We start from the raw sequence: 12,590 nt of genomic DNA, 5'->3' as shown, positions 1-12,590 counted from the left end.
TCAAAATAAAAAGATCACGTGCCAATGAAATTTCTATATAGGTCATGAGAGGAAGAATCGGGACTTTCTCAAAAGTTCTTCGCAATATTTTCTGAATGCAGGGGAGCAAGTGATCCGGGTATGTAACATGCTTAATTTGTCACATGACTTGGTTTTCTTGCTCTTACTTTCCGGGACAGATCTTAGTAGGGCAAATTGATTCAGACTACTTTGGCTTTCCCTTTTCCAATTTACGATCATTTCTTTTTGCTGATCAAACCTCTAAGTATATGATTCTTTTCGTAGACCCACGACATGCATAAAAACACACCGCTGTTCAAACAAAAATGGGCAAAATGGAAAGCAAGACTGCTGTTTTCTCATTGTGCTTAACTTTTTTGCTAGCTTGAAATCATTTGCGACTATTTCGGTGGAAAGACTTAATGCACTAATGACGCTATCACTCGTTTCAAGCATCGCCCTAACAGAATTGCTGATTTGCGGAAGCGTGATGTTGATACTACTTGATAGTTTGCAATTTGAATGTACAAGTGTATATGTATGTGCGAGATATTTGGCAGAGAAGGACAAGGAATAAGGAGATAGCCGTTTGTTGAATGATATGGGAGGAGGAAATATTATTTTATTATTTTATAGAAATGATTTTACAAAAGACGTTGGCGGAGTACATTAAGAGATAAAAGCTTTATAAGCTCTCATCCCCACTTATCTCCACGATCAATCCAAGCTCTATCTAAAGAGCACATCCACTGCCTCAGAAGATTTTTACCACAATTGCCAACTCTAACTAAGCTAGAACCACAAACTTTACCTTCCTCCCAAGATCAGATTTCTCGTACGATACATATAGTGTTCTCTAGTATTCACAGATATTTCTGCATGCTAGACTATTCACAAATTCCAACAATCCAGAAAGTTGAATAATCTTGCTAAAGGATTAGGTAATGTGTAGGCTCAAATAAGACTATAACAGGATCACGTCTGAGGATTGTGCCAAAAAAGTCTGGTCGTGGATTGAGGGAAGAACATCGTTGCAATTAAGCAATGCGATAGAAGCGACAATCAAGGGAATCGTCAGTGCAATTTACAGCGAGGACTTTCGAACAAATTATAATTCGTTTACACACAAGCAAAGACAAAGAAGAGACTGCGGTCTTTTTTAATGTACATGACCGGTCTGCGCTGCCAAGAATGACTAGGTCTATAGAGCTGCCAGCGACATCTACCAAGCGTTTGTATTCCGAAACATCCGAGGCGTTTCATCTAAATGAGAAAACCATTCCTATGGTGGCTTGGCGTCAGTATATAGTCAAGCCCCAAATGGAGTAGTTAATATTCCCAAAGTCCCATTTTAGAGAGCCCAACATGGAGTCTGAAATTTACGAAGCCGCTGTGAAAGGAAATGTGCATTCTTTGCGTCAGTTGCTTGGAAAAGATAAGCTACTTCTTGATCGAATCATGATCGGGAATCACACTGAGACTCCTCTGCACATCGCAGCCATGCTCGGGCACCTGGAATTCGTGGAAGAGGTCCTAGCTCGGAAGGCTGAGCTAGCAAGAGAGCAAGATTCTCAGAGATCTACGCCTCTTCATCTTGCAGCAGCAAAAGGGTACCTTAACATAGTGACAAACTTGTTAAGAGTCAACCCTGAAATATGTTTCGTCCGTGACAAATACGAAAGAAACCCTCTTCATGTTGCAGCCATGAAAGGCCATGTGGATGTGTTGGAATTCTTGGTTAGAGCAAGACCCGATGCAGCCCATAGTGTCATCGAACATGGCCAGACAATCTTGCATTTATGCATGAAGCATAACAGATTTGAAGCTTTGAAGCTTTTGATGGATATCTTGGGCGATGATCAGTTCATCAACTTGAGGGATGAATATGGCAACACAATTTTGCATTTGGCTGCTTCAGATAGACAAACTAAGGTATGTTCACCCAACCAACCAAGTCTCTGTACTAGTCAAATTCAAGGAGCTTATCAACCAAAAAAGGAGGTTTTAGGATGTAATGACATCTTTGCACTAATAATTTGTTTGACATGATCCTTTAAACAATTCATAAATGTTCGATTTAGTCCCCAAATTTCAATTTATTTGATATAGTCTCTCAACTTTTCATAACAAAGTCAAATAAGTCATTTGATACAATTTACAAATTTTCACAATGGCATAATTGCCTAGATTTTAGAATATCTTTTCATTTCAATCAAAGTTCCCAAATTGATAAAAAAAAAAAATTGTCTTTTTATTATCTCTTTACCTTGTCAAATATTACTATAGTTCCATTTTAGTGTATTTTAACTTATAATCTCTATAATAGTAAAAAGGTTAGAGTTATATTGGATACATAATCCTTTCAACTTTAAAATGAGTATTTTCCTAATAATATTCAACAACAATAATCATATATATATATATAGAATTTTTGTAGTTATATTACTCTAAATCTCGTTCCTAATTTTTTGATAGATTAAAAATTCAATTTTTTCCTTTTTTTAATAAATAAGGAAACTAAAATAGCAGGAATATCAACCCAATACAACATTAAATAAGATTCCACTTTTGCCTCATGGGGTCAAAGTAAATGGACTATTTGTGTTATTTTCCTTTCTAGGATATCTAAGTGTCCTAGAAATTTTTGAAAGCCAAATGGCCTCCATTTATAAATCATTGAAGGTTATGATATTTGGAAAAAAAAAAATAATTAGCACCGATAATAAATGACAACTTTACACTTCACACTATTTTCATGCTAATTTTATCTAGATCAGAAGGAACAAAAAACTAGAGATATCAGAATAGATTCAATAGGGGATGGGTTTCCCTTGTGAAGGCATCAGATAATATTCACAAACACTACAAGACTGAAAAAACAGTTGTTTCAAGGTTCATTTTGAAATAGATATAACATGGGCTTGTCTAGTTCAAATCTGACTCCAATTGGTACATTATGTTGTTAATCCTTTGCAGACTATAGTCTTCCTGCTTCAGAAAGGAGTAAATCCGAACATTACTAACTCTAGAGGTCTCACAGCACTCGGCCTATTAGCACAAGGCGAAAGCACGGGAAGAACCTCGGAGATTAAGAATTCTCTTCCTCGAACTTTAGAGAATCATGAGCCATCCAAACGATTAGTCTATGAAAATAACACGGTCACCACCTTGCATTCACCTATAGGAGAAGAGGACAAAAGGGAACAAAAGAGAAAGTGGCAAAACAGTATGCATAAGACGCTAATGGTGGTAGCGACATTGCTAGCAACCATGGCATTCCAAACCAGTATTACCCCGCCTGGTGGCCTTTGGCAAGAAGATTTCCCAGGCGAGAAGGATGTTAAGGCACATACTGCGGGTGAGTCCATAATGGCAGATAGGTACCCATCTCGTTACAAGTCTTTTGTAATATGTAACACTGTGAGCTTCATCGCATCGCTTAGCATCATTATGCTTCTCGTAAGTGGTCTTCCTCTAAGGCAGCGTCGTATCACCACGTGGATTGCAATGCTGACTACATGGATTGCGATAACCTTCATGGCGGCGACTTATGCCATCTCTTTTTCTGTCTTCACACCGCCGAAAGAACTGGAAACTTTCGTTGACGCAATTGGATGGGCAGTGCTGGCATGGCTCGGATTGATGGCTCTTCTTTTCCTATGGCACGTTGTTCGCTTAATCCGGAAATTAGTACGCAAAGTCCTAAAATTTGTACGCAAAGCCTCAACAGAACACAACCAAGAGGGTCTTACGGTTTAGTGGTTGTATATCGCTGCAAATTTGTTTGTTCTAGAAGATGCACCCTGAGCCCCAACGCTATGCAAGAGGAGATGTTATACGGTGCATATGTTGTTCGGTGCACTGATTGGACAACTTAGCTATGATGCATTCTAGTATGGTATGTGCTTGTGAAAACATTAAGCGTGTTGAATCTATTTAAAATACGGTGTTTAGATGTATAATGGATTGTTGTTTTACTTGAATTGATTTGGGGCAGTTACAATATGACTTGTTGGATTCAAAGTCCAAAATTCTTAGCTGTTGGATCAATTTTAATAATTGTAACCTGAAATTGACAATTAAGGAAATTTGTTCCAGTGGAACTGTAAATTTTACGCTTAAGGAAAATCATCGTAAGGATTATGGGTGCGTTTGATTTAGTATTTTGAAAGTCCATCATGAAAATGCAAAGTAGTTTAGCATAAAGGACTTTGGGTAAATGCAAAGGTCGTTTGGTAAAATATACTTTGAAAAACAACTTTGAGAGAAATGTCGTTTAGTAAAAACACATTTGAAAAGCCTTTTGAGTGAGTAATATCCACAACTTCATATTATGACAAAATAGTGGAGGTTGGCCACAAAGATTTAATCTGGAGATCTTTTTTACTTGCCGGTGAAGTGAAGAAGACTATAAATAGCTTCACCATTATTTTTCAAGCTGTAGCTCAAAAAAGAAGATGATGGATAGTGATTTAAATTCAGCTAGCAAGCGATGTGAATTTATTGTTGATGTGGAATAGTCATGTTGGACAATTAAGATTTCAAGTCTACAAAACTAGATTTAAGATTTAAGTGAAAGTTGATTTTTTTATAAAACGAAGAAAAAAATTTAGAGCAGACTTGACTTTATTTTTTTTAGCAGAGTTGTCATTTAAGGTAAAGTTTATTTCGATTGCAAAAAGAAGAAGATTCCACCAGGAATTACGCCTCTCTCTCTCTCTCTCTCTCTCTTTGTGTGCGCGGCTAGAATGTCGGATTAACAAGTTTTCCTTTTTCCTGTTGTTGCTTTTGTATTAGCATTAGCATTAAAAGTTTAAATTTCTAGATATCTCAACAATTAAATTAATGGATACTTTTGTTGTTTAAATAATCACAATATTCTCCATTTAGGAAAACTTAAAGTAAGCTCTTGTAGAAGAACTTAATGTCAAATTTAAGAAGCCGCGTTGATATGTCTTTTATTAGCAAAAAGAAAATTTTAAAGTCAGCTTAATTAATATATCTAAATGAAACCAAACTATGTATCTCAGTGGTAAGTTAATTTGATTTCTTGCATATTGTTCTGTAATAAATTGTTATTGACTAGATAAAATATTTAAACAAATGTTAATATTCATTTTTACATTGATTTTGAATTTTTACTATCACAATACATTTCTTAAGATCCATTTATTTTGCAAAAATATTTCTATTGAAAAAATTCTCCAAAAATTTTCAGTGTTTAGATTGCCTAAGAAAATGAATTTAATGTAAAGTATTCTCACAGTTAGGGAAAATTTATACTTAAATTCAATATAATGAATTCTTTAAAAAATTATAAAACATTTTTAGAAATATAGCAAGACTCGGGCACTTGGAGTTTTCTGATTATTCCTTTGAGATATTTTCAATTGTATTGTAAAAAATGAATTGCAATTTTCTTTGGGACAAGGGGTCTCTACATAGCATTTCTTATTCCTTGGGCACCTAGATATTTCCAAAGTGTCACTTGCATTGAAAATAGGAAAAATTCCAAATAAGAGCTTCAAATGCTCTTATCTTCTTAAATAAAGACTTGAAGTGGACATTATTTCAAATAAGGGCCCGAAGTGCCTCTATTTTCTTAAATAAGGGCCTAAAGTGCCATATCAATTTTAAAAAGGGCTTGAAGAGAAATTTTGCCTTTTAAAATTTTTATTTTTTTTCCTTTTATTCTTTCTTTAATCTTTTTTTTTTCTTTTCATTAAAAAAAAAAAAAAAAGGAAAACAAAGGTGGGAGGGAGCCTCTCTCGCTTGTGGCCATCGCCCCATCACCGGTGGGGCAACGATGGCAATGGGGGAGTGGCCATATCAGTTTTAAAAAGGGCTTGTAGGGAAATTTTTCCTTTTAAAATTTTTAATTTTTTTCTTTTATTCTTTCTTTAATCTTTAGAAAACGCAAAAAAAATATATTATATATATATATAATATATATATTTATGGTATTTTTCCATAAATGTGTATAATTTAGGGTTTTTGATTGTATCTTTCCATATATATACTTTTTACATACAAAATGGACTAGGCCTAGACAAATTAAGATCAAGAAAACAACCACATGCGCAGCCTCCCCTATTTGCACTTCAAGCTTGGGCGTAGAATTACCTCTCTTGTCAAAATTTCACGTCTTAATTATGATTCGAAGTTTCAATTTAAAGTATAGTCTTGACACCTTTGAGTCTAATATCATTTTCAGAAGCTTGGGACGATTATAGAAAGTAAATAAAAAAAGGGTCGATTACAGGGAAAAAATGGATAATGAAATAGTGTCTCCCCAAATACTGTTTTCGTCAAATAAGGAGGAAGAGAAGGAAAAAAAAAAAAAAAAAGAAGTAATGAAAAATTCAAAAAAATAATGATGTATTAAGTAGAAATGTCCACATGAGTAATTTCCGGCCTAATATGGTTGGATTAGCTCAATTGGTATCAAAATGAAAAGTTTAGAATTAAATTGATCTAATTAAAAAGTTTAGGACTGAATTGGTACAAATGCAATAAATTTATGACTTTTTTGGTACATTTTCGCATAGTTGGTCCCTATAGTGTTTTTCCGAGATGTGCCCCGCTCCTTGTCGACTTTTGACTTGACTTTTTTCTTGACAAACCAATGATATGCTAGTTTTTGTTTGTTTTTACAATATTAGTCCTTGGTTTTTTTACAGATAGTATTTTCAGAATTTATTCTATTTCTTTTAGAATTTGGTGGAAAAGCAAAAATGTTGTTCTTGCTTTCTACAAAGGCCAAACAAAAGCCCTGGTCGCTAGAAGTATGGTGGGTTCTAATAAAAGTTCCCTAAACAACGTAAAACGAGTTTATTTATTAATTTATTAATTGTGAATTCGATGATGAGCTGAACCCTAGATCCATAAAGCTGATCCAGAATTCCTCTTCTTATAAGATCGTCATCGTTAGACGGTTGCATAGATACATTTGAGAAAAATGAATTAATTCTACAGTAGAACAATGGAAGATTGCACCATTCCGGTGAAGCTAGACGAGAGAACAGTTCAATCATGTCAGCTTCTAATGAAAACACCATTATAGTCTCCCCAATAGCACCTAGTTTTTATTTTATTATCTTCTCATTAAAATTTCAGATAGTTTCTCGTGTTGTTTTTAGCAATTGTGTGCCATGAACAAATTGATATCGTCCTAAAGGCATTATACACACACCGCAGGTGGTGAAATTGGAAACTTGCTACGACCATGAACTCCTACTAGCATGAAGAACATGTCAAACAATCACAATTCTGTATGTCGGTCGCATCAATCACGTTGTCTGCATGACTACGTCTCATCCTATTTAGCACTTAAATATTAGATATACTCATGTTTAAGTGGCTTGTTGCATCATAGGTTGTTATCACGAACTTTAACTGTTACACGAAATATCTTGCCCATTCCTCAACATGAAATGATATGCTTTCTTGTATGTATTAATAAGTGATGCTTGAGCATTATCAAATACATTTGTGCATGAACGACTTTCTTTACTACATCCTTTGCTCAATCAATGAGCCGAGGTAGCTTTCCATCATGGTGGGTTAATACCATTTTGCTAATGTCCACATTATCAACATAAGTCAAATGCACAACGAGTAAAATGCATTTTTTTTTTTTGTCGGAATATGCTGAATTTCATTACTAGCCCGTAAAGTGGGCAACGTTAGTTGGTAAGTCTAAACATAATATTGAACATAAAGGTTGAGGAGGGAAAAAAACACAATTTCTAGGAAGAGAGTTGGTGCGGCAGGCTTTGGCAACCCAATCAGTAGCCTTGTTGAATTCCCTCCACTCATAGAGGACAGAGACGACACCGATCTGGGCTATAAGTTGCGTGCAGTCAGCAATAATGGATTGGGCCTGCCAAGGGAGCTCTTCCCGGCCCGATAAGCATTCAACAAGGGATAAGCTATCCGAAAATAAGTGCACCTTCAGATCAGTTGCAGCAAAGACTTCGTGTGGGGTTTCAGTTCGTGCGGAGCTTGCTGTTCGACTTTCCCTTACCCACAGCAAAGCTTCTCTCACGGCTAGGGTTTCTGCAATCCATGCGGACGGGGCCGAGATTTGCTTCGTAAATTCGGTGACGAGGAGGCCAGCTGCATTTTGGCAGACACTCGCGACCGATCCCTCCAGTTTCGAGCTGCACCATGAGGCACCGACATTCACCTTCAACGTGTGTGGTTCAGGTGGTTTCCGTTTTTCCCAGCTATTCTAATTTGCTTGCTTTCAGTTTTCTCCATTTTTCCCCTTAGCTGTCCATTTCATGCACGAGATCTCTCTTTTGTCTGAGCTTCTTCTTGGGTGCTGATCGGGTTGGGCTCTTTTCCTTAGAAAACTGCATAGTTGCGGGTCTTCCAAATCTGCCATAGGAGAGCAGCAAAGAGGGATTTCAAATTTGTTCCGACTCTTGAGGTGAGGTTTTCTAAAATCCATCTATCAATTCGAGTTATAGTTGCTGGGTCTGTGTCGGCTTGAAAATCAGGGGCTGACCATACACTTTTTGTCCAGTCATAGAGGATGAATATGTGCTCCATTGTCTCTAGTGCTTGGCTGCATATCTAGCAAGTTGGGTCAGGTAACATTTGTCTTCTATGCATATTTTCTTTTGTTGGGAGAGAGTTGCTGCATATATTCCAGATTAAGAATCTAATTTCGGGGGATGTTGGTAGCTTCCATATTTTGTGCCAAAGTGATTTTGGTATTTGGTAGGATGGAGAGGAATTTTGTCTGGTGGAGGGGACGGCTAAGTTTTGTATTTGGTTATAGCCGCTCTTGACAATGTATGAACTAGATCTGTTTGCTGTCTACACAAGCTTTTCTAGGTTAGGATGTAGGCTTAGAGGGTGAGCTAGAATCTCTTTCGCTACAATTTCCTGAAAAAGTGCATTTACTTTGTTCATATCACATTCCTTCGTGTCGCGATCTATTAGTTCAGCCACAACTCTTGGATCATCCTTATTTGTTGGGCCAATGATTCTTCCAGAAGGCAGCCATGCATCATCTCGAATTCTTATTGTTTGTCCATCCCCAACCTCCCATCTTGTGGCTGGTTCAATTGCATCTCTCCTCACCTCCGTTTGCAACCTAGAAATCACCTCAAGGATAATAGATACTCTTCATCACTTGGCACCATAGAGCATTTGGTTGTTTGACAATTCTCCAAGCCTGTTTTCCCAGTATAGCTTTATTAAAATCCACCAAATCTTTAAACCCTAAACCACCATAATCCTTCCCGATTTCCAAATCTTCCCATTTCTTCCAATAAACTCCTCTTCTATATGCATTCTATTTCCACCAAAATGAAGCTACTCTCTTCTCAATAGTTTGGCATATAGAAGTTGGAATTTTAAAAATGGACATCGCATATTGGGGAATGGCTTGAATGACTGTCTTGATAAGAATTTCTTTACCCGCCTTCGAGATCAACCTCTCCTTCCACCCTTCCAATTTCCTTTCGACTTTTGCAAGGATCCAAGCAAATATTTACTTCTTTGTTTTCCCCCAGTCTGTTGGAATTCCAAAATACTTTCCTAAATTTTCTAAGATAGAAACTCTCAATTCTGCTACTAGATTATGTTTAAGGTTGTGAGGACAACCTCTCCCTACGAAAAGGCCTAATTTATTGAGGTTTATAGCTTGACCTGACACATAGCAATATTGATTCAGCACATTTGAGACATTTTGAGCTTCTCGGATTGTGCCATCTAAGAAGAAAATGACATTATCTGCAAAGAGGAAATGTGAAAGGGTTGGGTAAGTAGAATTAAGGTGAATACCCTTTATACTTCCATCTTGAATAGCTTTGCTCATGAGGGTCGAGAGAATGTTGGCCATGATGATGAACAGGAAGGGGGAAAGGGGGTCCCCTTGCCTAAATCCTCTAGTAAGTTTAAAAGCAGCTGAAGGCTCACCATTAATTAATATATTGAAAGATACCGATAAGATACATTGCTTTATCCACTTGAACCATTTCTCATGAAAACCCAGCTTCAGCATATAATCACAAAGAAAATCTCATTCAACTCTATCATACGCTTTTTGCATGTCTAGTCTTAGAATGGCTTGAAATTTACGTTTCATCATTTTCACCCTTAGTTGATGGATCACCCCTTGGACAATAAATATGTTGTCTTGAATTTGCCTGCCACCTATAAAGGTTGTTTGCTCTTCAGAAACTGTCATTGACAGTCATGGTTTCAACCTATTAGCCAGCACTTTTGCTATAATTTTATAATTGAAATTGCAAAGACTTATAGGTCTGAATTGGGTGATGTTCTCTGGGTTAGTTACTTTAGGGATAAGAGTAATGTGCGTTCTGTTTAACTCTGGTTCAAACGTACCTTGACTGAAAAATGATTGCACTATGCTGAAAATAACGCCGTTGATGATTGGCCAATGATTTTGATAGAATAAACCGTTTAGCCCATCCGGTCCCGGTGCCTTAGTGGCCCCTAGCTGAAAAACTGTATCTTTAACTTCTTCTTTTGTTACTGGTTTGATCAGATCAGCAGTCATCTCCTCATTAACCACCACTTGGCATTGCTCTAACACGGTTGATAGTTCCGGTCACCAACTGAAGTGAATAAAGATTGATAAAAGCTGTAGATATGATGAGTAAGAGTCTCGGGGCCCCTACACCAGGTTTCATCATCTAGCCGAAGCATAGATATTTTATTTCACTGTCTTTTTTGAACTGTTGTTGCATGAAAATATTTGGTATTTTGATCTCTCCATTTTAACCATTCTATTATGGACTTCATGCACCAGTACATCTCTTCTTGCCTCCATAACTCTTCAATTTACCAAACAATGTTGCTGGTTTCCTCTCCGTTTTGCTCCCTATCTATTTTATTTGTTAACTCCATAAGCCAAAACTTGAGGGGGGTTGATCTGTTTTTGGGCATTTTGGAACTTTCTACTGCTCAATTTGTATAATTTTGATGCAACCAGCTTTATTTTGTGAGTAAAACTGATTGCATTAGAGCCATTTGCATGCCAAACCCTCTTAATCACCTCCTCGCACTCAGGGTCTTCTAGCCAAAAGGGTGGAAACCTGAACATTTTTTGACTTTTCCTTTATTTTCTTTTTTTTTGTAAGGATAGAATAATCGAGCTGTGATCCGAGCCTATTGTTGGTAGAGCAAAAGCCTGTGTTTTTGGGTATAGCACTCTCCACTCCAAATTGCAAAGTGCCCTATCTAATCTCTTTTTAAATAATGCACTTCCTTCTCTATTGTTGGATCAGGTGAAAGCACAGCCCTTGCTTTCAATATCCATCAAAGAACAATCATCCAAGAAAGCTATAATTCTGTATCGGTCCATCTCCCTACATCCAACTTTTTCCCAATGGTAAAGTATTTCATTGAAATCCCCAACACATAACCATAGGAGAGAATTGGAGTAGTTGTTGTCTTTTACTAAACGACATAGTCTCAGTCTCTCTTAAAAGTTTGTTGGTGCACGTAAAAAGTAAATGCGCATAAGGCCGCCGCTATTAATATCCTTACATTTTATATTTATGAGCTCCCTAGAACTTCCCTCCACTTCCACTTGAACCTCCTCATCCCACATTAATGATAAACCTCTAGCCATGCCAACTAGTTCCATAATGAAAGATTCTTTGAAATGAGTCATTTTCCTTACTCTCTCAACAACATTATTCTGATTTTTTGTTTCTATGAGGAACACCAAGTTGGGCCTTTCTTGAGCCACTAAGGCTTTAAAATGCTGAACTGTCAAGGGGTTACCCAGCCCTTGACAGTTCCAGCTAAGTAGCTTCATCTTTGCTCCGGTGGCTTATTAGGGCCAGTCACCATGGCCCATGTGTTCGCCCCTTCCCAGGACTGAATAGGGGCATCCAAAAGTTGGTTTTCATCCACCACAAGCTCCCGTGAGAGTTTCTTCTCATAGGGACTGACTCGCTTTTATTTTTTTGGCTGCAGGAGCTTTGTATATCGCATTTCCTTTCTTAGAATTCTGTGAGGACATCTCAATCCCAGCTTGAGAGAGAAGTAGTGTTTGTTGTTTTTCTGAGTTGTGCCTTCTAATTATACTCATTTATTCTGTTTTTTCAGGTTGGACAGGGACAAGGGCCAGAGCAAGTTGTTCTTCCATCGTTGTTTCCATTGTTGTTTCTATCACCTCTGTTTGAGTCTCCATGACAACTTCTTCTTACGGGCCGAAGGATCGGTTTACCATAAAAGGCCTTCCGTGGGGTGCGAGTTTCTCTAACTTCCGCCTTTAGCCACGAACCATAACGGCCTAGTTGATCCTGAGCTAGTCCAATTTCTTCATTAGGTATTTCAGTGCAATAATTAGCATAGTGCCCAATTCGACCGCAAGAGTAACAAAAATGTGGAAGCCTTTCATACTTATAATCGATCCATCATTTCTTGTCCCCACGGGTTATCACAGTACCTATTTTGAGCGGGCTAGACAGGTTTAGCAGCACTTTGGCCTTTCCACTTTTCCTGAAGTTTGTGCCTCTCGCCTTGATCTTTATCTCCTCTACTTTCCCCAATTTAGAAGCTAAAAGGTGTATGGCACCTTCATTAACTCTGGCCCGAGG

The 12,590-nt window shown here is 37.4% G+C and overlaps 1 protein-coding gene across 1 annotated transcript; it reads left to right on the top strand.

Annotated features, from left to right (window-relative positions):
- The first annotated feature begins 1,328 nt into the window (after window positions 1–1,328).
- On the top strand, window positions 1,329–3,998 carry LOC104446960 (ankyrin repeat-containing protein ITN1). Its single transcript, XM_039314178.1, has 2 exons — window positions 1,329–1,932; window positions 2,977–3,998. The coding sequence occupies exons 1-2, from the start codon at window positions 1,366–1,368 to the stop codon at window positions 3,757–3,759; spliced, it is 1,350 nt and encodes a 449-aa protein (XP_039170112.1). The 5' UTR covers window positions 1,329–1,365; the 3' UTR covers window positions 3,760–3,998.
- Window positions 3,999–12,590: the final 8,592 nt, after the last annotated feature.

The sequence above is a fragment of the Eucalyptus grandis genome, chromosome 5 (assembly GCF_016545825.1).
Source record: "Eucalyptus grandis isolate ANBG69807.140 chromosome 5, ASM1654582v1, whole genome shotgun sequence".
Lineage (NCBI taxonomy): Eukaryota > Viridiplantae > Streptophyta > Magnoliopsida > Myrtales > Myrtaceae > Eucalyptus > Eucalyptus grandis.
The sequence above is the reverse complement of the archived record's forward strand: the minus strand, read 5'-3'. Positions and strand labels throughout refer to the sequence as shown.